Source organism: Globicephala melas, chromosome 6, assembly GCF_963455315.2.
Source record: "Globicephala melas chromosome 6, mGloMel1.2, whole genome shotgun sequence".
In the NCBI taxonomy this organism is placed as follows: Eukaryota; Metazoa; Chordata; class Mammalia; order Artiodactyla; family Delphinidae; genus Globicephala; species Globicephala melas.
Window position 1 is genome coordinate 10,823,059 of NC_083319.1, and position 21,868 is coordinate 10,844,926.

General features: G+C 35.2%; 1 protein-coding gene across 1 annotated transcript in view; it reads left to right on the plus strand.

The window, feature by feature from the left end:
• The window catches only part of SCAI (suppressor of cancer cell invasion), a 137,241-nt gene extending 125,489 nt beyond the window's left edge, over positions 1-11,752 (plus strand). The window contains exons 16-18 of the mRNA XM_030858687.2: positions 1,609-1,782; positions 1,975-2,075; positions 11,557-11,752. Coding sequence (XP_030714547.1) covers positions 1,609-1,782; positions 1,975-2,075; positions 11,557-11,703 — 422 coding nt within the window. The 3' untranslated portion in view covers positions 11,704-11,752. The remainder of the gene's footprint in view (positions 1-1,608; positions 1,783-1,974; positions 2,076-11,556) is intronic.
• Positions 11,753-21,868: the final 10,116 nt, after the last annotated feature.

The following is a 21,868-nucleotide window of genomic DNA, read 5'->3' on the forward strand; positions in this document are numbered from 1 at the left end:
TCAGTTTCTTTCCTATCAAATGGAGATAATAATAGTACCTACCTCATTAAATAATTCTGGGTACACAGTAAGTATTCAATATGTGCTAACTATTGTTATTATTAATATTGTTAATTGAAATACATGTCCTTAACATTTTTTAGTCCAGTATCCTATTTTTTGTGCTGTAAAACTTAGACCTCTAATCCCTTAAATGTGTCCCATCTGGACACAAAACTAGCAGATACCTAAGTATTTGGAACGTCAAATTACGTCCCTGCACCTCTGGTATCTGAATTCTGCAGTTCTCTCTTTAACCAAGAGTCACTTCATTCATTCAACAAGCATTTATTCCACATTTATTTATCAGGTGCTGTGCTAGGTAGAAGATATAGACAACCTAACAGGCAGTTACTGTAGGTGCTCTGAGGGTTTCACAGGAGGAAGCACATGTAAGGTGAACTCCTGACCAGCCCTTGAGGGTTAAGAAAGTGGATGAAATGATGTCTAAAGTTGAGTTGAAGGATACGTAGAATTAGATAGGGGTGGGAAATGGTTGAATAAGAGTGTTCTAGCAGAGAAAAAGCATGCGAGCATGTGAAGAATGAATTGGGGAGGAGCTTTGATGGAAATGGGGAGATGATGTTGGCCAGAGTGAGGACAGTGGCTGGTTAGCTGGAGATAATAATCCTGGAGAACCAGTAGGGCTTGATGTTGGACTGGATGAGAGGGAATCAGGGAGAGGAAGGAAGCAGGGATGGACTGCCAGGTGTCTGGCTGAGGTGCTGGTAGAAATGATAATCCTGGATAAGAAGCAGATTTGTAGGAGAACAATGGGAAAGAATCTACTGACAAGTTTTGATATATTGAGTTTGAGGTTACCTTTGAGAGTTAGGTTGGGTATAGTAGTCTGGAGCTCCTCTGTCCAATAGAAATATAATGGGAGTCACACATGTGATTTTAAGTTTTCTAGTAGCCACGTTTTTTTTTAAGGTAGAAACAAACAGGTGGAATGAATGTTAATGAGACATTTATATTTTATAATGCGCAGTGTGTCTCAATTTGGACTCATCACTTTTGAAGTGTGTCTGGTGGCTACTGTAGGACAGCGCCGTTCTGGACCTAAGGAGCTTATTTAGGCTGCAGATAGGGAACTGGGAATTAGTATGCATATAAATGATAACTGAACTTTGTGCATAGGTGAGATCAGCAATGTGGAGAAAGAAAATACTGATATTTAAGGGATAGGAAGAGAAAGAGCAACTAACAAAGGAGAATGAAAGAGATTGGCAGTTCTAGTACTTCTCAGAGGGTTCCATTAGGAGCTGCCCGTGATCCAGCACTCGCCATATTTGCATGGAAGTTGTTAGTGGGAGGGGAAAAAAAAGCAAAGGAATATGTTCATTTTCCATTTCTCTTAGGTTTACGAGGCTTTATCTTAAGTTTTTTTCAGCAGAAAGCAATGTACCTGGGATATGTTTTTGTAGTTCCAAGCCGAATGTACTTTGTTGAAGTATACTTTAATGATACAGCTTTAATTTTATACATTGTCAGTATATTAAAATGTTCCTCAAATGCCTCTCTTTTGCAAAACTGTTGTCTATATATATAACATGTTTGTTATTACAGATCAATCTCAACGAGGTAGCCTCTTCACTCTCTTTTTGAACAATCCTCTAATGGCCTTCCTATTTGTCTCTGGATTGTCAAGCATGCGTAGAGGCCTATGGGAAAAGTGTCAAGAATATCTTCGAAAAATCAACCGCGATATTGCCCAGCTACTGACCCATTCACGTTCAATAGGTACCCTACTAATCTAACTGCACACTTAACAGAATGTACTATAATGGTTTAAAATTGTTTAAATTGTTTGAATTTGTAAAGGTATTTGTTGAAGGCAGGAAAGTTGAGAAGGTTTTCCTGAACATTTCTTGCCTTTTGAAATGTATTTTCCACTTAAGTATCCTTTTACTGTCACTTTTCTCCTCTTTGCAGATCAGGCATTTCTCCAGTTTTTTGGAGATGAATTTCTTCGCTTGCTTCTCACAAGATTTATCTTTTGTTCAGCCACCATGAGGATGCACAAGATTTTTCGGGTAGGCAAAGAATATCATTAAAGATCAATTTTGCCATTTTAGGTATTTAAGAGTCATATATTTCACTTGTATTAAATAAACTTTGACTAGGTCCAATATAATATTCACATATTAATATGTAAGGTATAAAGATGAACAATCTAAGGCACATCTGAGTAGCTACCACCCAGTTTAAGAAGCAGAAAGTTTTCATTACCTTTGAGGCCCCTCTGTGGGTCCTCCCTGATCCTGTCTCCCCTCTTTAGTTTTAATGAAACTAAAACCCTGAATTTTATAATTGTCATTTGCTTTTCTTTATAGTTTTGTCGCATGTTTTTGTGTTCCTACACAACATGTTCATGGATCCATATTGTACGTATTCTTCTACATCTTGCTTTTTGACTCACTGTTACATTCCTGAGATTGAGCCATGTTGATGACTGACTGTAGCTTTCATTCATCCGTTTTCACTGCTATATAGGATTCAATTGTTTGACTATACATCCCAAATTACTCATTATCTACTGATAATGGCCATTTGGGTTGTTTCTGGTTTGTTATTATTATAAACGATGCCACTGTGAAATCTTCCATCAGTTACCTGGCACACATATATAAGATTTTCTCTGCGGAACATACTAGTAGTGGACTGCAGGGTCAGACACTATAGATGTATTCAGCCTTACGAGTTAAAGCCCTGGTTATACCAGTTTACGCTTGCAGTAGCTGTGTGTAAGAGTTGCTATTGGTCTAATCCTTGCCAACACTTGTTGCTGTCATTCTTTGTGTTTCATGTGAATCTGGTGGGTGTAAGTAGTAGCTCATTGTGCTTTCAAATGTCATTTCTGGGATTACTCTTGAGGTTGAACAACTTTTCATATGTGTTACTCTGTGTTCGTCTTTATGAAGAGTGTGTTCAAGTCTTTGGTCTGTTTTGCTCTAAGTAGATTGTTTCTTTCTGTGTATTCATGTAACTAACACTCTTCAGTGAGGTTTTAAAAAATTTAGCCATTTTTCACTTCTTATAAGTAACATTTGGTTCTTTTTCAAATATGCTTAAATATTCTCAAAAGTCTTTTGCCATTTTTAGTTTTAAACTATGATATTTTTTCCATTTTATGACTGTAATTTTAAAATGTGGAAGAGTTTTGCAGTGAATACCCATATACACACTAGCTGGATTCTGCAGTTAACATTTTGATATATTTGCTTTCTCACATATTTGTCCATTTATCCATCTCTCTTTTCAATTATCAGTTCATCTCAGTTTTTGATGCATTTTGAAGTAAACTGTGGACTTCACCCCTCAACACTTCATCATGCATATAAATAACTGAAAATTATATTTATTTACTTCTTTTTTTAATGTAAAGTTTGCATACAGTGAAATGCACAGAACTAAAGTGTACCATTAGATGAGTTTTGACAAATACATACTCCTTTGTAACTCAAACCCCAATCAAGTAATACAACATAGCATCATTCCAGAAAATTTGCTCCACACCCCTCTCCAGTCAGTCCACTACCCATTATCCCAGAGACAATGCTCTGTTTATTATTTTCACTACAGATTAATGTCACCTATTCATGAACTTGAATTATACAGTGTAAACCTTATTTGATCAAGCATGTTCTTAATATTCATCTGTGTTGTTTCATGTAGAAGTAACTCATTCCTTTTGAGTAGTTCCATTTTCTGAATATATCACAGTTTATTTAGGCCTTCTCTTTTTTTTTTTTTTGGCTTCGTCAGGTCTTAGTTGTGGCACGCGGGACCTTTGTTGAGGTGTGCAGGATCTTTCGTTGTGGCGCACAGGCTTCTCTCTGGTTGTGGCACGTGGGCTTCTCTCTGGTTGTGGTGCACGGGCTCCAGAGTGCATGGGCTCTGTAGTTTGCGGCGTGAGAGATCTCTCATTGAGGCCCGCGGGCTCAGTAGTTGTGGCTTGTGGGCTTAGTTGCCCCGTGGCATGTGGGATCTTAGTTCCCCGACCAGGGATTGAACCCACGTCCCCTGCATCAGAAAGTGGATTCTTTACCACTGGACCATGAGGGAAGTCCCCTAGGCCTTCTCTTTTTGATGAACACTTGGGCAGTTTTAAACTTTTGACTATTATAGATAAAGTGGCCATGAACATTCCTATACAAGTCTTTTCCAGACTTACGTTTTGAATTTTCTTGGTCATAGAGTAGGTATGTCTTTAGTTTTATAAGAAACTGCCAGACTTTTTCTCAAAGTAGTTTTGTCATTTTCTTTTCCCAGCAACTGCATGTGAAAGTTGCTCTACATCCTTGTCAACACATAGTGTTGTCAGTCTTAAATTTTAACCAGTCTGTTGGATTTATAGTGGTATCTCATTGTATTGGTTGGCCAAAAAGTTCATTCGAACCTTTTGGCCAACCCATAGTTTCAATTTGCATTTCACTGATGAATGAGGATATTGGACGTCTTTTCATGTGCTTGTTAGCTGCATTTTATCCCATTCTGTTGGCTTGCCTTTTCGTTTTCTTAACAGTGGCTTTGAAGACTAAACTTTTAAAATTTTGATGAAGTTTGAACGAATCAATTTTTTTTTCTTTTGTGGTGAGATTTATCTAAGAAATCTCTGTCTATCCCAAAGTCACAAAGATTCTAGGAGTTTATAGTCTTAGCTTTTACATTTAGTTCTATGATATGAGTTAACTTTTGTTTACAGTGTGAAGTAAGGGTTAAAATTTCTTTTCAGTATGGGTATGAAATTGTTCTAGTATCTGTTGTTGAAAAGATTATCCTTTTTTCATTGAGTTACTTTTGTTATTTTTTGAAAATCAGTCAACCATATATGTATAGGGATATTTCTAGACTCTAAATTCTGTTCCATTGACTGATAGCATTTTTCTCTAATATACTGCTGCCTTGATAATTGTAGCTTTATAATAAGTCTTGAAATCTTTGTAGTGTGAGTCCCCCCTGCCATTGCCAAAATGTTTTATGTGTTTTAATAGTTCTAGAAGATCCTTTGCATATCTATGTGAATTTTATATTTTGATTGGGATTACATTTAAATCTATATAATCAATCTGTAGAGAGTTATATTTTAATAATATTGAGTCTTCCAATGAATTAATATGGTATATCTCCCCATTTATTTAGGTCTTCTTTAGTTTCTCTCACCAATATTTTGTGGTTCTCATCATACAGGTCTTACATGTGTCTTATTAAATTTATTCCAAAGTATTTCAAGTTTTGATGATTTGTAAATAGAATTATATTTTTTATTTCATTTTCCAATTATTTGTTGCTGATACATAGAAACAAATGTTTTTATGTATTATCAGCTAATAATGTTTTCTAAATTAACCTGTGGGACTTCCCTGGTGGTCCAGTGGTTAGGACTTCGCATTCCAATGCAGGGGGTGCAGGTTCAATCCCTGGTCAGGGAGCTAAGATCCCACGTGCCTCGTGGCCAAAAAGCAAAACATAGAACAGAAGCAATATTGTAACAAATTCAATAAAAACTTTAAAAATGGTCCACATCAAAAAAATCTTAAAAAAAAATAATAAATTAACCTGTATCCTGCAGTCTTGCTAAATTGAAGTATTTGCTTTGTTACCTTTCTGCGTATTCCTTAAGGTTTTCTATCTACACGATCATGTCATCTTCAGACAAAGGCAGTTTTACGTCTTCCTTTCCAATCTGTATGCCTTCTATTTTGTGTATGCGTGTGCTTTTATCAGGGCTAGGTCTTACAGCAAAATGGTGAATAGAAGTAATGTGAATGAATATTCTTGCCTTGTTCCTGGTTTTAAATGAAAAATTAATCATTTACCATAAATTATAATGTTAATTGTTAGTTTTTCATACACACCCTTTTTCAGGTTGACTGAGCTCCTTTCTCTTCCTGTTGCTGAGTTTTTATCAGGAATGGGTATAAAAGATTGTCAAATACTTTTTTTCTGCATTAATTGATCCTGATATATATTAATCCTGTTAACATGGTGAATAGCATTGATTGAACCTTGTATATCTGGGCTAAACACATTTTGTGGTCATGTATTATCCTTTTGCATTGTTTGATTCATTTTGCTAGTATTTCCTTTCGGATTTTTTATCTGTTTTTATGAATGATTATGGTATGGTATTTAATTTTTTCTTGTGATGTCTTCATGTGGTTTTGTTACCAGGGTAGTGCTGACTTCATAAATTGAGTTGGGGTGTGTTTCATTCTCTTGCATTTCTTAAAGAGTTTCTTTTCAATTGGCATTATTTCTTCCTTGAATGATTGGTAGAATTCATCAGTGAGGCCATCTGGACCTGGAGTTTTCCTTTTGGGGATGTTTTAAATTATGAATTCAGTTTCAAAGGCTATTCATGTTTTCTATTTTGTTCTTAGTTTTAATCACTTGTGTCTTGCAAGTCATTTTCTAATTTATTGCCAAAAAATTGTTGATAATATTCCTTTATCCTTTTAGTCTCTGTAGACTCTCTAGTGATTTTTCATGACTCATATTGGTAATGTTTCCTGTCTTTTTTTTTTCCAGTCTAGCTAAAGGTTTGTTAGTTTTAATGATCTTTCCAAATAAACAGCTTTTACTTTCATTGATTTTTTTTTACTACTGTTTGTCTCTTTTTTACTTAATTTATTTCCATTCATACTTTATTATTTTTCTTCTTTTTAATTAATTTTATTTTAATTTGCTCTTTTTAATTTCTGTTTTAAAACTTAGATTGAGGGCTTCCCTGGTGGCGCAGTGGTTGAGAGTCTGCCTGCCGATGCAGGGGACACGGGTTCGTGCCCCGGTCCGGGAATATCCCACATGCCGCGGAGTGGCTAGGCCCATGAGCCATGGCCACTGAGCCTGCGCGTCTGGAGCCTGTGCTCTGCAACGGGAGAGGCCACAACAGTGAGAGGCCCGCGTACCGCAAAAAAAAAAAAAAAAAAAACTTAGATTGAAAACCTTTTTCTCTTCTAGTACAAGCACCTACCCTTTAAGCTTAACTGCTTTAGTTATATGATTTCAATACTTTTAACTTTATTGAGACTTGTTTTATGACCCAGCATGTGAATTATCTTGGTGAAGATTCTTTCTGCACTTGAAGAGACTATGTATTAGATGCTATTCTAATACATGGTATTAGATATATACTTCTGCTATTATTAGATGGAGTGATGTATAAATGTCAATTCAGCTTGATGTTCCAAGTATATTTAATAGTGTTCTTCAAGTCTTCCATATTCTTATTTTTTTCTTTTTTTTTTTTTCTTTTTGCGGTACGCGGGCGTCTCACTGTTGTGGCCTATCCCGTTGCGGAGCACAGGCTCCGGACGTGCAGGCTCAGCGGCCACGGCTCGCGGGCCCAGCCGCTCCGCGGCGTGTGGGATCTTCCCGGACCAGGGCACGAACCTGTGTCCACTGCATCGGCAGGCGGACTCTCAACCACTGCGTCACCAGGGAAGCCACAAGTCTTCCATATTCTTAACTTATTTTCTATCTGCTTATTCTATCCCTGATAGAGAAGTATCTAAACCTCTAATTATACTTGTGAATTGGTTAGTTTCTCATTTTGGTGCTGTTTTTTCGTTGTTCATTTTGAAGCTGTTATTGAGTTTGTACATACTTAGAGTTGTTATGTCTTGTTGAAATTACCCATTCATCATTATGAACTGTCTTTATGTGTGGCAGTATTCCTTGATCTGCAATCTAGTTTGTGCAATATTAATATAACTATACCACTTTTCTTCTGATTTGTGTTTGTATGGAAAATCTTGTTTTATTCTTTTACTTTTAACCTATATCTGTCTTAATATTTAAAGTGGAATTCTTTTCAACAGCGTTAGGTACTGCTTTTTTATCTAGTTTGACCATATCTACCTTTTACTTGACATTTTTAGTTTTAAATTACATTTAAATTAAGTATAATTCTTAATATAGTTTGAGTTAAATATACTATTATTTGTTTTCTATTTGTCCTGGCTGCAGTTTGTACCTTTTTTCTTTCTCTCCTGCCTTCATTTTCATTTGATTTAATTGAGGTTTTCTTTGTTTTAGAATTCTATTTTAATAACGCTGTAGATTTATGCTATATCTCGTTTTGCTTTTTTAATATCACTTTACATTTAATGTAATTATCTTAACATAGTATTCTTCCATTTTCTCCCTCCCAGTCTCTACTATTATTGTCATTTGACTTTTGAGTATGATATATACTATTTGATACTTTGTGGTTATCATAGCATTAAACAGTCAATTATCTTTTTTTTTTTTTGCCACGCCATGCAGCATGTGGGATCTTAGCTCCCTGACCAGGGATGGAACCCGCACACCCTGCAGTGAAAGTGTGGAGTCTTAACCACTGGACCGCCAGGGGAATTCCTAAAAAAATTTTAATGAGGAGGAAAAGCTTATATATTTATTATTTCTGGCACTCTTAATTTCTTTCTTTAGATTTAATCTTCCATCTGGTATCATTTTTCTTACCACAGAATTTCCTTTATCATTTCTTATAGTGCAAATCTGGTGGTAATTAATTCTCTCATTGCTTATTTATCTGAAACAGTATTTATTTCACTCTGGTGTTTTGTGGACCACGTGTTATTTAGAAATATGTTATTTAGTGTTTAAATTTTGGGAATTTTCAAGATATCTTACTGATTTCTAATTTAATTCCTTTGTGGTCAAATAGTATGCTTTGTATTGTTTGAGTCCTTTTAATTTATTGAAACTTGCTTTATTGTCTAGAATGTGGTCTATAATGGTGCATGTTCTAGGGACACTTGAAATGAATGTATCAATATATGCTGCTACTGTTGAATGAAGGGTTCTATAAATGTCTGTTAGGTCTTGTTGGCTTATAATGTTGTTCAACTTCTTTATAGCCTTATTGATTTTCTGAATAATTGTTCTATTATTACAATGTGTAATGTGTGTTTTCTTCTGGCTGTTTTTAAGATTTTCTCTTTATATTGGTTTCCTACAATTTGATTATGATGTACTACCTTGATATGCTCTTCTTTGTTGCTTTCTTCCTGCTTGGGGTTTATTGAGCATCTTAGAGCTATCTAAATATCAAGATATTTAATATATTTTAGAATATTTTTGGCCATTATTTCTTCAAACATTTTCTCTACTCCTCCCTTTCTCTTTCTGGAGCATCAATTACATATATGTTAAACAACCTAATATTGTCCTACAGGTCAATGGTTTGCTTTTTTTTTTTTAAGTGAAAAAAGGTTTATTTATATGCCCTTCATTTTTTTAAATGTCTGTTTTCTCTCTGTGTTTCAGTTTCTGTTGTCTTCAACTTTACTGATGTTTTCTTTTGCAGTGTCTAATGTGCTCTTAATCCTATGTCCATTTAGTTTTTCATTTCAGGGATTACATTTTTCTCACCTCTAGAAGTTCTTTTTGGTTCTTATAACATTTTCCGTTTTTCTCCTCATTATATTTATGTTTTCTTTCGTGTTCTTGAATGAATAATAATAGCTAAAGTCTTTATCTACTAATACTGTATTCTCTATCATTTATAGGTTTGCTTTTATTGTTTTTTTTCTACTGGTTAGGGGTCTCATATTTCTAATTCTTTGTATGTTTAGTAATTTTCTGTTAAACTGTGAGCATTATGAATTTTCCGATGTTGATTTCTCTATTTTGTTGTCTTTAAAGAGCGTTGGGCTTTGTTCTGGCAGGAGTTAAATTACTTGAACATCTTTTTGACCTTTCCCTGGCTTGTTTTTAAGCTTTTTAAGGGCAGATTTATTACAGTAGCATTAACATACAGATGTAGATTTATTTCAGCCTAGTACTAAGAAGCATGATTTCTCTGGGGTCTCTTTTATATGTCCACTGTTTCAACACATATTCTCCACCCTTGGGGTGTTTGGTCAGAATTCAAACATGTCCCAGCCCTGTGTGAGCTGAGAGAATTGTTCAGTTTACAGTAGCCCCCCAGCAGTTCCTGGTTTTTTGTTTTTTTTTTCTTTTTTTAGGGTTTTTGAGCTTTTCATTATTGTCACTCCTCATAGTATTTAGTGTGGTAAAATGAGAATTTAATCTCTGTAATATGTAATTACTGAGGCCTACAGGCACAAGAGAGATAGAAATGACCTTTTAATATATGGACCGTCATGTTAGATGTATAGAAAAATGGTAATTTATTTTTTCAGTAAATTTTAAGTATGTGGCAAAATTGTAGTCTATAGAAAGTACCAAATGAAGAAGAATTTCCAAATGAGAATCACTTTATTCTTGAAATTGTCTTCTTCTTTTGCGTCCATGTGATTACAAAAACTATTTTCTTTTTTCTTTTATTAGTCCTTTTTTTGTTTTTTCCCCTGATCTTTCATCTCTCTTTCTAGGGACTCTTTTTTTCACTCTCTTTGCTAATATGCTTAGAAACCTCATCCATTTTCATGGCTATTAATATTTATCTTCATGTAGATTGTATCAGTGTATATATTATATATGTATATAGTATATAGTATGACATAAACTGCTCAAACCTGTGTTCTTCTTTTTTAAAAAATTTATTTTATTTTATTTTATTTTTGCTGCATTGGGTCTTCATTGCGATGCGTGGGCTTTCTCTAGTTGTGGTGAGCAGGGACTACTCTTCATTGCAGTGCGCGGGCTTCTCACTGCGGTGGCTTCTCTTGTTGCAGAGCACGGGCTCTAGGCGCACAGGCTTCAGTAGTTGTGGCTCGTGGGCTCTAGAGCACAGGCTCAGTAGTTGTGGTGCACAGGCTTAGTTGCTGCGCGACATGTGGGATCTTCCTGGACCAGGGCTTGAACCCATGTCCCCTGCATTGGCAGGCGGATTCTTAACCACTCTGTCACCAGGGAAGCCCTCAAACCTGTCTTCTGAGATACGGTCCTGAATTTTCAAATTCTGGTTGATGGGCTGTCCTCTTTGTATAGCCCATTACCTTAAATAAAATATACCTAAAACCTGAAACTTTATACTATCCCCAAATTATCTCCTCCTTTACATCTCTTTTTCTCTGAGTAGCTCTCAACTCTTCTTTCAAGTCATCCATTCCTGAAATCTTAGTCATTTTTGACACCTCCTTCTCCTATAATTAATTGCCCAGGCCCATTAATTTGACCTTTTCAGGGTTTCCCATGTCTTTTCTCTCATTTTAATTTCTACTGAAACATGTATTTATTTATTCATTAACAAATACTTGTTGAAATTCTGTGTATTTTAGGATTTTCCCCCCAGCAAATAGGAATTATATGGTTTCCACAATATAGCATAGTTCCCAGAAATGATAGGCCCCAGTAAATATTCATGAAATAACTCACTAAATGAATATATTGGGTTGAACTATATGAACTTATCATTTTTGGGGTCAAAATGGTCAAATGTCAGCAATTTCGTATGTTCAACAAATATATTACCAATATGAAGGAGAAATATGCATATTAAGTTACTTCTTAATACTGTTCATATTAACAGTAATATTAATGTGTATAATTTTCTTTCCTTAAACTATAAAATTGACTTTTCTCTTCTTTGTTTACCAGGAAACACGAAATTATCCAGAATCATATCCACAACTGCCAAGGGATGAAACAGTGGAGAACCCTCACCTCCAGAAGCACATTTTGGAATTAGCATCCATTCTGGATGTGCGAAACGTGTTCCTTGAGAATACCATAGATGACTATTAGAACAAAAATCCTCTGTTGAAACAAGTTTTCATTTGCCACAGATTTTAAATGGTGCAGTTTTCTAATGTGATGACAGACACATAGTGGTGTTATTTAGTTTTTATTTTTCAATTTAGGACCACCATTTTAAAAACAAGCTGAAAAAAATTGTTCAAACTTTTAGGGTAACTGTTTTAAAATACAATGTTTCAGGTCTTTTAAAAACTCAATCTTGGAATTTTTATTTTTTGGTTTTGAGGTATGGATACTTACCTCTAACATCTGATCCTACACTCATATAGTCACTATTCTCACCCTGAGAAGAGTAAATCATTTATTTTTGTATAATGAGGAAAACCCAACTCTTATACTTGGACCTTAAATGTGTGGATTTGGAAAATATGTAATTGTTCACAAATATGAAACTAGCCAGCATGGACTACTAAGAATCAAGAACAGAGCCCTTCCATAATATTTCTTTTCATTCCAAGTTAGTAGATAGAAAAATGTGTGATTCTTTGAAGCCTAATCAAGATAGTTCTTTTTTTTTTTTTTTTTTTTTTTCTTTTTTCGGTATGAGGGCCTCTCACTGCTGTGGCCTCTCCCGTTGCGGAGCACAGGCTCCGGACGCGCAGGCCCAGCGGCCATGGCCCACGGGCCCAGCCGCTCCGCGGCATGTGGGATCCTCCCGGACCGGGGCACGAACCCGTGTTCCCTGCATCGGCAGGTGGACTCTCAACTACTGCGCCACCAGGGAAGCCCAAGATAGTTCTTAAAAGCATTTAATTCGTTTAAATGCTGTCAAAGTTTCAGTAACTGTATAGGATTGATTTGCATCTGAAAAGCTGAATCTTTAATTGAGGTCTTGAGATGATACATATCATTTGGAATGTGTGAGTCCTGTGTTATCATGAGATATGTTTGCATATTTTGTTTTCTTTGTATTCTTTGAATGCTGGAAGTGAAAAAGAACAACTTTTAAATCTTTCAGTCAAAAAATCAGGTTGTCGTTTTCATAATACAGTGTTTCCATAGGAATTCCATTTAAACTTTTATTAATTAATGAGATCAAGTTTAAAGACTGTCTAGGTTGAGGTCTGTGGTATACAGTAGAGAGTTTGTAATCTTTCTGCCTAGTTCAGATTTATGAAACTTCAGAGTTGTTACTAATTTTAGTTGAGGGTAACTGAATTGTTATATAGTTAAAATGGAAGTTGCTTTTGCATTGACAATTTGGAAATTAGGTTTTTAAAAACTCCTTATATTTACTATTTTATATTTCATGCACAAGATTTTTATTATTTTATATAGGGTTCAGTGTATTATATAAAGATTTTTGTGTTTTTTCTTCCCTTTCATCCCCTTCATAATTTTACAGGTACTAGCTATGATTTCTTTCCCCTCTTTTGACTCCCCAGCATTCAAGTTCAGAAATCGTTGAATCAAAAGCCCTTCTACCTAATTTTCTGTACAGGCTCACAACTCTACCTCTGGCAGTCCCAGGGGAAATGAGGTGTTTGCTTTTGGTGCCTCTTTCCTATGTCCCTAGGGAAATTTTACTGTAATATTTTTAACTTGGTTTTTATTTCTAACATACAGAATTATTTTGGTCTAAGTTATTCATATATGTGTTCCAATTTGTTGGTTTTTCATCTGAAGTCTTGAAGTTATTGTTCTTGGGTTTGGGAGACTTTGTGGGTTTTTTAATTAATTTTTTAAAAGTCATTTTTATTTGTTCTTTTAAACATTATTTCAGAAGGCTTTGGAAAAGTTACCCTGGAGAGGGATTTCCTTTGCTAGTGGGTTTTTATTATCAGATAAAGACTGCTTTCCTTTTTCTTTCCCCCCAGTACCTTAGTAAACTTCATAGCTTTCCTTTCGTAACAGTGTTCACCTGAACCACAGCAATAGACTGTCCTTAGTTATCTGACCTCTTGTTTCAATTCCCTGGAAGTTCTGTGCCAGTACTAGCAACACATATTCTCCTGTTCTCTGATGCTTAAAATAATATTTATCATCCTGAGCTTTATCCTCACTTGATTAACATAAAGAACACTGGCTTGAGAATTAGGAGACCTGAGTTCTAATCCTGGCTTTCCTGGTAACTAGCTTTATGCCCTTTGACAAGTGTCTTCATGTCTCTGCTTTTTAGCACTCTCATCTGTAAAATGAAGGCATTGGCCCAAGGTTCTGTCCAATTCTGTGGTTCTATAATTTGAACTCTTGGTTCCAAAAGATATTGATTTTCCCACCCCTGCCACCTGGAAAATTGGTTTCCCTTATTTTAGTATACACAACATTTTCTTTTCTATATCATTTTTACCTAGTTTTTGTTCAAGAAAATATCTGGGTCCCACTTAGTTGTTGTAGAAACTAGTTCAGAGAGAGAATCTCCAGAAGAAATTGGAGCTTTTGTTATTAGTAACGTGTTTGTCTAAGAACAAGGGGTCTTGGAACTCACAGCTAGTGTTTAGATGATGACCTTGCTCCTCAAGTTAATAGTAGTGTAATTCCTTACTGGTAGTTAAAAATTTAAAGTGAACTAAAGTAATCTTGAGAGGAAAACTGTGCTGGAAAATTCTAAACTATTGTTTCATTCATGCCTTTAAAAAAATGTGTATTGAGCAACGCTATACTCCAGATTTTGTCCTAGGCATTGGTGAAACAGACAACGTAGACTTAAAAGTCCTTGTTTTCATGAAGCTTATATTCTAGTAGGAGGAATCAGGCAATAAATATAATAAATAAGTAAATTTATGTTAGAAAGTTTTAAATAGTATGAAGAAAATTTAGAGCGTGGCAAGGGAAATTTTTCTTTTGTTTTTAGGCAGAAAATAATGTTTCAGTGAGTGATGGGGTAGGCCTTATTGTGAAGGTTACATTTGTGCAAACACTTGTATTCCTTTGTTGTTGTTTTTTTTAACTTTTTGTTATGAAAATTTAAAACATACACAGAGTTTAATGAACCTTTTATACCCATTACCCAGCTTCTACATTTTAAGACCTTACTTTAATTGAGGAAGAGGAAATGAAAAAGGACAATCACTCAATGGGCTCAAGATGGCAATGGCAGAGAGTCTTATTTTCTCAATATATACTGCTCCCCTTTATGAATATTAAAATGTTAAACCCTTTATTTATTTCTAGAATTCATAGAAATTTAAATTTTGGAACTAAGAACAAAGCAAAACAATGGGAAAGGGCACTTCTTTGCTTTCAAATTGCACAAACTCCCCCCTGGAGATTCTGATACAGTGTCTCGCCTCACCTAAGAACCACTGTAAACAAAATAGTGTAAGAGTGCAAGAAGTCAGTTATATACAAAACAAAATTAAGCACAATGGAATTGTTTTCTCTTTCTTTGTCCGTATATTTCTGAAGTTGATAAAGCGACTATCTTCCCTAATTTACAGAAGAGAAAGCTGAGACCCCAAAAGCTCAGTTTTTTTTCATAAAGATGGAGCTAGAACTAAAACTCAAATCTCCTAATCTCAGCCCAGTCTTTCCAGTAGCTCAGGTTGCTTTCTATAATGAACAAGAAAGGAATAATTAGAGATTTATATTTTGGCACAAAAGCTATGGTATTTTTTTAATATATCAAATATTGAAACCAGTAAATCAATCAGCCCCAGCAAATTTTAATTTATTATTTATAAAAAAATTCACAAGTCAGACATTTTATCTTTGATTTTAGCCAGGATATATCCTTTGTGTATGTGTGTGTGTGTTTTTTCTTCCTAGGAAGTGGTGCTCTCAAAAACCTCTCAAAGCACATAGAATTTATTGTACCCTTTATATTTTTACCAAGTTGAAATGTTTTGAGATTATAAAAGCAAAGTGCAATCTAGTCGTGACTGAAATTCTCCTGGTAAAGGATCTGGGTTTTATTTTTTCTCACTTGTGGCTACTATGCTTTGTTTTCTTCTTGCAGTAGTATTCCCTGAGACAGATTAGGTGGTGATTGAACTGAATTTCTTTGAGGTAAAGGGAAAAGCAACAAATCCAATGTATATATTAATTATGAGAGCTTTCATTAGCATTTTTCTCCAAGTTTAATCTCTGACCTGTGTGAGTTAGTAACTTTCTGTCTCTTAGAAGGGTTTTGGACTCTGTTGAAAAATCCACAGAGACTTGTAATCAGTCTGATATACAGAGAATATTCTGGACAGGAAATATAGTAAGGTACTAAGGTCTGCAAACTTGGCTACTGCCTGTGATGCAGAACCACCTCCCCATCCTAAGTGAGTAAAAAGATTTGATATGAATATGAATGGTATGAATCTCCTGGTGATATTTTGGGTGTATATGTTCCTGTATGTTTGTTTGGAGAGTATTAAGGATATTTACATTGAGGGCTCTTTTGTTGTCCTTATTTATTTGAAATTCTTATTTTATTTACAGTGGCATGTATATATTTTCATGATGCTGAATCTCTGTGTATACTTTTTGTATATATGTACATATTTGTAAATATATGGTATGCAGAGATACAGTATGTGTATATTATATACCCATACCCATTGTGGGCTGAATTTATTTAAGTTCTGTGAGGACATCATGGTGGCATTGTTCATGCTGCTGTAATTAGGTTGTGGCTGTATCTCAATCGTGAGCCTCTATTTTGAGGGGCTTGTGTTTGGGTAAAATGGACTAATTTGGAGTTGAAATTAGGACATGAAGATCTTAACAGAAAGCTGGATATTCTTGGCTTTAAAATCATCTGCCAGTTTCCATTTAAACTGATGATAAATTAGTGATATGAACCTGAAAAACCTAAGTATGTGAAACTGAGACACCAGCAGGTTCTTAAGCTATATTAGTACTTTATTTTCTTGCCTGTAGTTGAGTATTATTACTTAGTAACATACGTGTTTATATTGAGAATCAAGGGGCAGTGGAAAAAATTACTTTGATCACATTTCAAAATAGGTAGGAAAATGTCCTTTAAGTAGGGAAATATGTTCCTAGTTGCCATTTTAATGCCTGATACCACAGTTTAATTTGGGAACAATTTTTTTTTCACCAGTGTGTCTCATCTTACCTCTGTGAGGCAGAAAATGGAGCATTAGGTAGAGGAGGGCTTTACCCAGGTAGGGTCGAATTTAATGAGGAACAAGAGGTTGATAACCTTTATATTTGCAGCAGCTGTGATTAATTTAGTCCTGTCTTGGCATTTCTAACGAGAGATTTTTCTAATTGGAACTGCATATCAAAGATGAGTATGCTTATCTGAGAAAATGCTTCCAGTGAATAAAATGCCTCCAGTTGTATTTCTTTGTCTCTATGAGACCACTGTGTTCTGCAAATGGATACATTCACACACGAAGTAGGATTCTTAATATTAGGTGCATGGCGTGCTATAAAAGTGGGGCCTTCAAACCTCTACCAAGAATGACAGGTAGGGGAGGATAGTAAATATGTGCAGTGCCAATTTGTGAACCTACGGAATATCACAGAGATCAGCATTCGGTTACTCGGGTCTTCACTGGGCATGTTTATTTGCACGGAAGAGTGGAGGAGATATTTAATATACACTTGAATACATTCACCACAAAAATTAAGTAGGGGTTATTTTTTTGCTTGATAAAATATAACTGCAAACAACTATTTACCCCATTATTCTTCAGAAGATTAAATCTATCTGATCCAATTTTAAATTATCTTAAAGAGAAAAGTCAGGAGTCATTTCTACTGTCCTCCAAAATGTTACGTTTGCCTCTTCATTGTATTTTTAATATGTCAGCCAAGTATTCATAACACTTCTCAATTACAATGTTAAATTTTAAATAAAGTTGTAATAGCCTTTTTCTTAAATACATATTAAAATTTGGTGATGTATTCTTTCTGAGAAAATCAGTGAAAACGTTCATAGTGTCTGATGTTCGAGTTGTTTTAGTAACCAAATCATTTATTGCAACTGGAGAGTAGCAGAGCAGATGTTATGCTATTTAAAATTCATGGAACTGACTCATGCTTAATGTGGACATTGATTTGAGGAGAGCAGCAGCATTTAGAAGTGTAGTAGATGAGACTGACATTGTGAATATGACCTCTGACTCTCTAACAGTCAGGTTGCAATTAAATAAGAATTGCTTAGAAAACCAAGTCCTCTCTCCCCCTATTCTCCTGCAGTCTTAGACATGGATACTTTATACCTGTTCATGCTGTACCTCCAGTTCTTTCCTGGATACTGTGACCACTTTACCTTAAAAAACAATTTTATTAGGGCAGTTCATCTTCCTCAAACGAGAATTTCAAAACATAATAATTACACTGTGTCCCAGCTTCACTGAATTTTTGAACGCAGAGATTTATTAAACATGCCTTGTGTTTAAGGAAGGATAATTGATGTGTGAATGGAATCAATCACCTATTGAAGGGAAGGATGTCAGGATGATGTAGGGGGACATGCCCTTAAATGGGTAAAGATAAATGTATTAAATCAAGTGTAACTAATTTGTTGATGCCATAGAAATATTTCCTTTGGAATTCTGTAGATATGAAATGTTTTCTTAAGCTAAAATTGATATTTTTAACTTAGTTTGGTGTAATATTGACTTTTCCGAAGAATTCCATTTCGATATAACGTTGTTAATCACTGACTGAAGCACCATTTCTTAATTTAAAAATATTTTTGTTAATTTGTGTTTTTTTAAAGTTATATTTTAAATTATCAAACTATTCTAAGCAGTATGATTTTTTAAAAAACATATTTGAACAGTGCTTTCCGAGTTTTTTAGCAGTTTGAGGTATACTAATTCTGCACTCCAGATTCACTTAATCATAAAGCCTGAATTTGGTCATAGAACAGACTATAAATTGGGAATATTTTCCTATTTTGGTGAACAATTCCAGTCTACATCCCAAGACAATCATCTTTTTAGGTGTAGTATTGTTTATTGAGACATTGGTAATTTTAGGGTTGAGTTTTTTTACTTTTCTGATAGGCTTATGGAATGAAGATTAATAGAATGAGTGTTTATGTCACTTCAGAATGAGATGGGGAATTATAGCTAGCCTTCCTTTAGGTATGCAGTAAACATTATTTAAAATTTTATATTACTAATATTCCTTTTTTTTAATTTATTTTATTTTTGGCTGCGTTGGGTCTTCGCTGCACGCAGGCTTTCTCGAGTTGAGTTAGCAGGGGCTACTCTTTGTTGCGGTGCGCGGGCTTCTCACTGCAGTGGCTTCTCTTGTTGCGGAGCACGGCCTCTAGGCATGTGGGCTTCAGTAGTTGTGGCACGTGGGCTCAGTAATTGTGGCTCACAGGCTCTAGAGCACAGGCTCAGTAGTTGTGGCACATGGGCTTAGTTGCTCTGTGGCATGTGGGATCTTCCTGGGCCAGGGGTCGAACCCGTGTCTCCTGCATTGGCAGGCAGATTGTTAACCACTGCGCCACCAGGGAAGCCCTATATTACTAATATTCTTTTCTCTTTTGAAACTGTCATGAATGTCCACTTATCTGTGATTGAAAATTAAGATTTGTAAACATTACAATTTGACCCATAAGTCTTTTCAAACATCAAATCAGTAAAATGGTTTGATATTTTCAAACATCAAACCATTGTAAAATGTGAAATGATCATATATGATAATCCCAAGAGTAAATATTTCCAAACATATAGAAATAAACACTAAATTAAAAAATCTATTCCTACCCTTCTTTGCATGTTACTGACTTTTTTTTAAGATTATAGGTATGTGTTGTAATGTATTAAAAATCTGCAGGAAAAATTGCTTCAAATGTTTTAGGGCAATGAGAATTTTTATTTACTATTTCTTGCAGAATGAGTTTTTAAAAAAACTTTTGTTTCTTTTTTATTAAAAAGAACTCAATCGTTCAGTAAAATATTTTAGGACTTTGTGTTTGTGACTTTTTATAGTTATCTGGTTACATTCCTTTCATCACATAGATCATGTGACTAGTTCTCCAGCTGTTTTTTATTTGTTGTTTTTAATAAACCTTGCCACTCAACAATCAAGAGATACATTTTGGAGGCTTCTTCCTGTCAAAGTAGAAAGGTCTTAGGTAATAGGAAAGGCAGATGCAATGTCCTACCATTTTCATAGTAGAGTTTACAAATGAAGGAATTTATCCAAATAGGTTTATCTTCACTGTGTAGCACCAGTAAAAATAGTGGTTCCACTAATCATTGAATGTGATGAAGCAGTTTTAAATCATTTCCTACTTAGCTCTAAAGAATTTTGTCATTTCAGGCCACATTATTATTTTCTCTGAGTAGTTTCCATTGTAAGGTTGAATACCTTTTTCTTTATTCAAGTCATCACTAAAGGTTAAGATAATCAAATAGGAGTTAAAATAAGTTATATTTGGTCTTTTTTCCCTGAAAATAATGGTGAATCTATTGTCTATATTATGGATATTAGGCAGAAATGCACTTGTTTCAATCATAGCAGAAATTACATTTGGAGAATATAATTACTTGATTTCCTAGTGGTGTGAAATACTTTTTAAAAATTGTGCTTGTCTGTAACTGAAATGTTATAGAATTGTAACACTATAAGGATTATAGAGGTATATTTATTAGCTCTCTTTGAGAGGTTGAAGCACAATAATTTTCACGTAACAGTTCTTATCCAAGTGCTGCTAATCTGTCGTGCAAATAATGAAGCTATTTGGTTGCCTATCTAGCTATTCACAAATCACTGTAATCCTTGAAACGTAGTCTTGTTGCTCATTTGTATTAAATTTTGGGTATTGTGGGTTAATACTTTAGAACAAAATCCATCAACTCAGCTCTGTGAGACAAGAAACCATTTGGATTCACTAGTTTTATGTGTTCTCAGTAGAATTAAATTTGAAGGGGCTATTTACCACCAATGACTAAGGGGGAAAATTATATTGTCAATATCATTTGACTTGAACAACTGTGGTATTGTAAAAGTCTTACCTGTTGTGTTTCTAAATTGCTTAAGCCATACATACTCTTAAGGATGTTTTCCTATTGTGTTCCTTTTCAGCAGCCTTTTTCTGCTTTGTCTGTTATGGCTAATATGTCATAGACTTTAGAAATTGAGAAGTTATCAAAACATTTTATTTTCTTGATCATCACTTTTGACTCTTGTATGGTACGTGATTTGTCATAAAGGATAGCAAGCCTTTCACTACTTAAGTAAATGAATATCAGAGTAAACACTGTGATTCTGCAGAGCAGATTCAGTAGGCCCTTGTCTTTTCCAATGTTTTCTTCTGTTATATGGTGCCTACCACCTTGAGGGCTCTTAAATAGTAGAGGATGGAGAGTTAAACATTGTTTTGATGTTTATTGAATAACAAGATTACAGAATATTTGATTTTTGTTGTCAGTGTATTGAAGACATTTTTGCATTGATAAATGTTCTCTCTAGGAATGTGATTACATTCATCAGGTGTGAACTCTTGTAAATGAATTTTGTATCTTGAATTCACGTATATATTAAGTGTATCATCGATATAAAAATAAACATTATTTGCTTAAAGTTTTTGCTACTTCTTCAGAATTGTTGACAACATAAGGGCTAAACTGATAGGGTTTGCTTCTTTCAGATAATTCCTCGGTTACTTGAAACAGTCTTGAGGTTGAGGATTTGATGCTGTTGTTTTAGTTTGTAAATTTCTGCTACGTCCTAGTCTTGGTTTTTTCCCTGCCCTCCTCCAGGTGGGACACACTGAGGGAGGGATTGTTTCAGGGGACTGGGTTGAAGCTGCTGGCCCTCAGGCTGGTGTTGGGTCTGGGCAAGAACATGTGCAACTTCAATGTGGAATGTCTGGCTTGGTTGGCATTAAGGAGTCGAGACCCGACGTAGGCTACCAGTTTGTACTGTAATTTTGTACAAGGCAGTTTTACCTCTCTGGACTTTCTTCATCTGTCAAAAGTTGGAGGCCCATTAGTGGCTAGTGAAATGAATGTGGTGGGCTGCCGCTAGCGTGTGTTTCTAATGAAATGCAATATATCAGACTGCACTATATAATAAGGGTATGATTCCGGAAACTCTTCTTTCAATGACACATTACGTGTCCTACAAGTGGGTCACAGGCACAAAACTGAAAACACCCATTACGAAGCGCGAGTTCCCAGTACTAACGTGTGGAGCCATAGGTTCCAGCGTGAGGAAGGCGGCAGGGGCTTGCAGGGACAAGGCGGCCGTGTAGGGTGCAGACTGGGATGCAGGGAGAGGAGTG